General features: G+C 38.9%; 1 protein-coding gene across 1 annotated transcript; it reads right to left on the bottom strand.

The window, feature by feature from the left end:
- On the bottom strand, positions 1965-4834 carry LOC107644140 (probable inactive receptor kinase RLK902). The gene is made up of 2 exons (XM_016347945.2): positions 3265-4834; positions 1965-2656 (listed from the first exon to the last, which is right to left on the bottom strand). Exons 1-2 carry the CDS (start codon positions 4571-4573, stop codon positions 2034-2036), a joined length of 1932 nt encoding a protein of 643 aa, XP_016203431.1. The 5' UTR covers positions 4574-4834; the 3' UTR covers positions 1965-2033.

Raw genomic sequence — 4948 nt, 5'->3', positions numbered from 1 at the left:
CCAAATATTTCTATGGTTGTCAAGTTGCCAGAAAGGAGAGAATAACGGTCCAATGTTTACGCTTGTGCTACTCGGCCATCAATTCTGAAGGAGAATAGGACAACAACATAGCCAAGAACCAAAAGCATCCCATGTAGTAAAATAATTCTATATCATTATGTCAATCTAAGCTAACCACTCATTCCTTTTATTGAATGCATGCCTTCAAAATGTGAACAAAATAAAGAAGACAGCGGAGACATTTTTTATGTCTATTATTTCCATGCTCTGTATTTTGTGTTCTAAGAAAATTACCAAACTAGGTCGAAGGATCTTTGGATCACTAAATGGCAACAAAATATAAACATGAACTTCATGTAGTAGGAGGAGTAGGACCACTAATATAAGGAATTGATCACTTTATATACTAACACTGCACCTTCCACTATTTGTTTTATCATTTTATGAGGCAAGTTTGGTCCACCACCATCATCGCATCCACAAATACATTACCTTAAGGGAATGAATTTTCATCAGATCAGTATGTTGTACTCATCTGAGAAAAATTGTTTCAAGTGCCTGGCATTGCCATGAGTTGGCGTTTGAATTTTGTTACCTACCTTGAGAAAGGATTACAAAAGCATTTGCTCAACTTTTGGGACCAATATTTATGACCCCACATCTTGTACATTGTAATATGTAATATGCACTAAACCTTCATTGATAATAAAAATCTCAACTTATAAAATCTTACAAATCGAAATCAAATATAAATAAATTCTTACAATACAAGTTTATAAATTGAACATTACAATTCAGGTTCAGGTTTATATGATTAAACTCATTTTCTTTAATTGAGGTAAATTCTCGAATTTGACTATTTTGATTTATTACAAATTACAATAGCCCGTTTATTTAAAACTTATGCCAAATTAATTCTAGTATCAATGTATCATTCAATAATCAATAACCGTGCTTAGCCACCCGTCAAAAATAAATATAGAAACAATGCTTCTTACCCAAAAAGTATCATCCCTCTCTCTCTCTCTATCTATATCTATCTATCTATCTATCTATATATATATATCATATCAATATCAAACTTTTTACACATGCCTGCATTGTTTGGCCATAGCAATCTAACTAATTGTACTATTCGTTTCTTATTTGACATGATGTTTCTATTTGTTTAGTTATTAGAACCTCATTATCAATAGCAATCAATCCAAAAGAGGATGATATAATCTCTTAAATATATCACCCTAATTTTTTTTTTATTTTTTTTGGTAAGGATATATCACCCTAATTTCTAAGCATCTATTTTACATAATTTAACGATGTAAAAGATGTATCCAACCCAATCATTGTCTTGAACTACTAAGAAGTAATCAATTTTTTCTTATTTAGTAATTAAGGACCCACTTACATGAATGTAATGATTTACCTCTTTTTTTTTTAACTATGGTTGGGTTCACAATTAAAGGATGCGTGACGCGTGCCATCTTGGAGATAGAGCAACCAACTAATTGACAATGACCAGAGTGTGCTTTCATTTTCAACAGAGAAAAAGGCTTCAACTATCAACAAAAGCAAAAACAAAATAATTATAATATCAACCATAACTCACCAACTATTACTAATTGGTCACATATCCAATCCTCCAAGGTAATAGTTGTAGATAAGGAAGAAAAATAGGGATTAATACAACAGAGATTGAAGGATATAAGGTAGAAATTCAATGTTGGGTGGTGAAGAAAATTGAGGCCTAAGCTAAAAGATACAACATAAACACAAGATTTAGGAAGAAAAATAATGGGGTTTTCACAAGCCAAGAAGATCCTTTAAACTCCATTAGTAATGACATGATCTTTTTTTTAATAAATTAAATAAATTATTATTTACAATTGTGTTAAGCTATTGATTTGTTGAAACTTTCAACAAATTTTAATGATTTTCAAAATAATACGATTTGCTGAACATTTCAATTTTTTTAATTTATTAATTAAAAAAATTCCTTAAAAGGACATGGTGGCTGCAACCAAGTACCAAACTCATCAAGATACATCATCTACAACACTGATCAAATCATGTTGGTGCTGGGTTTGCTTTAGATCCTTAGAACCATGAAGCTCTTCTATCCGGTGTCTCACTTCGGCGATTGAAGGTCGATTATCGGGATATGGAGCTGTACAATCCACTGCAAGCTGCAACAACTCAACCATATCCTCTTCCACAGTCTGATGGCTAAGGAGCTCAGCATCAAAGACCTCAGAAGTCCACTCTTCCCTAACAACCGATTGCACCCATCTCGGAAGGTCCACTCCTTCCTCATGCAACAAGGCGTGAGTTGGAGCCTTTCCGGTAAGAAGCTCCAAGAGCACCACGCCAAAGCTGTACACATCAGCCTTGTGAGACACTCTGCGAGGATCAGTTACCTCAGGAGCACGGTAGCCGGCAATCCTATTAGGGGTCGACGAGGGGCTAACAAGTTGTGCAAGGCCAAAGTCGGATACTCTGGCTTCATAGTTCTTGGTTAGGAGGATGTTTGATGACTTTATGTTTCCATGAGATACATTAGGCCCTTGTGAATGTAGGTACTCAACGGCGCGAGCAGCTCCAAGCGCAATCCCTGACCTGAGTTCCCAAGTCAGTGGTGTTCTGCCAGCTCCTTTGTTTCCTATGATAATGAATTGTAAACTTTAGTTTACCAGTGTTCATGCCAAATCAATATGATATCTACAATTAGGTCAGGTAACAATCCAAGATAGATATAATGTAAGACCAAATTGTTGTGCTTGTAAAATGATACTCCATCCATTCTAAAATAGCTATTACTTTGGAAATTTGGTACATTAATAACTAGTTGTCTTTGTAAATATCAGGATAAAGTAAGTATTTTTGAAAACATCCAAGGTAGCTTTGATATAAATCGAAAATGTTAGGAACAAAGTTGAATGAATCAAAATCGTTCGGGACAAAACTGAATGAAATTAAATTAAATGTTAGGTTTTGAAGAAAATTACAAACGCTAAGGACAAAAAGCACATATTTTATCAAGATGCATTGAACTGATAATTTACCAAATTTCCAAAGTGATTAACCATAGTGTATAGTGTACATTGCATATTGTAAAGTCTGTTCCTCAATGTAATGAATATAGTTAGTGATTCATAGCAATTATGCAAAGATAAAACAAAAACGAATGCATTCTACAAAACACTACACAGTATACATATAAATAAGGAAAAAATTAGAAATTTTTGTAATTAAAGGGGGAGATTTTACCATGCAAGAGTGCAGACAAGCTTCCCATATGCATATAATCATGAACAAGAAGCTTCTCATCCCTGCTATAATAGTAAGCCCTAAGAGGCACCAAATTCTGATGAACCATTGCTCCAGCAACCTCAATCTCATCCCTGAAGTCACTCTCAGAGAGTGTCACATCCTTGAGCCTCTTCACAGCCACCACAGGCCCATTCTCCAACACAGCCTTATATGAAGTTCCAAAAGTACCCTTCCCTAAAACCTCAGCAGAGGCTCTAAGCAAATCCTCCAAATCAAACACCTTCCCTTCTGAATTCCCAAAGAAAACCAGCTTCTTGTTCGCACCACCACCGACAGTCTCTACTTCAGAAACATGATTTTTCTCACCATGGATTCCCCTACCATTACCCTGCTTCAATGTTGCAATATTTTCAATGTTACTGGTTCTGTTATCACTCTTCTTCCTACACAGAAGAATCAAAGCAAACACAATTAGCAACATTCCAACCACACACCCAATCACAATCCCAGCAATGACCCCACCACTTAGCTTTCCTTTCTTCTTCTCCTTCAAACCACTGTTCGCAATACCCGCAGCCACGCCTGGAAAAGACCCATTTGCCCTTCTCCCATTCTCATTCTGAGGACACAACTTCAATGGCTTCCCACACAATGTGTTCCCTAAAAATGACTCCTTTGAGAAGCCCGTCAACGTTTCAGGCACAGAACCGTTGAGAAAGTTGTTGGAAACGTTGAACTGAGCCAACTCGGCGAGTCTTTTCAACTCGGGTAGCGACCCGGAAAACCGGTTGTTCTCGAGGTAGAGGGTCCTCAAGCGGGTCAAATTGTTGAAGCCGGTTCGAACCGGGCCTGAAAAGGCGTTATCTGCCAGGTTGAGGCGAACGAGAGAGGTGAGGTTGAAGAGAGAAGGTGGAAGCTCGCCGGAGAGGTTGTTATGGTGGAGGTAGAGGTTGCGGAGGGAGGAGCAGAGGGAGAGGTCGGCGGGAATGGGGCCGGAGAGTGAGTTAAAGCGGAAAGAGAGGGTGCGGAGGTGGGTGAAGGAGGGAAACACGGCGGAGGGGAGGTGGCCGGAGAGTGAGGCGGCGGGGAGGCGGAGGGCGACGACATGGGTGTTGGTTGGATCGCAGAGAATGCCAGGCCACTTGCATGGGGAGGTTGTAGAGGTTGGGAGCCAGAGGAGGAGCGTGCGGCCTCCGACGGCGGAGCGTAGGTTGAGGAGTGCGGCTCGTTGGGCGGAAGAGAGGTCGGGTTTGGCATAAGGAAGGAGGACGAGGAAGAAGAGAATGATGAGCTTGTTGCGATGCATTGTGTTTTGTTTGAGTGATTTGTTAGAAGAAGAAGAAGAAGAAGAGTGGTTATGCTTTTGAAGAAGAAGAAGCAGAAGACATTGCTTGCTGGTTTTGTTTGGGTTGGGGTTTGGGGAGAGTTAGGAGTGACTTTGGAACACACACAGACAAGAGACAAGAGACAACAGAAGAGAGAAGAGAGAAGAGAGAGAGACTGGTACGGTGTGCTGAGAAGACAAGTGACTGAGAGTGAGATTAACGTACGAATACGATAGACTAATAGTAGATATTTTTAGAGGTAAGAGGTAGGAGCTGAACAACAAAAATACTAATTAACCAACGAGGAAGAGAGTGCTAGACTGCTAGGACAAAGAGATTTCCAGTTATTAATTAGT

The sequence above is a fragment of the Arachis ipaensis genome, chromosome B05 (assembly GCF_000816755.2).
Source record: "Arachis ipaensis cultivar K30076 chromosome B05, Araip1.1, whole genome shotgun sequence".
NCBI lineage: Eukaryota > Viridiplantae > Streptophyta > Magnoliopsida > Fabales > Fabaceae > Arachis > Arachis ipaensis.
Note: the sequence above shows the minus strand (reverse complement) of the source record. Positions and strands in the feature narration are given on the sequence as shown.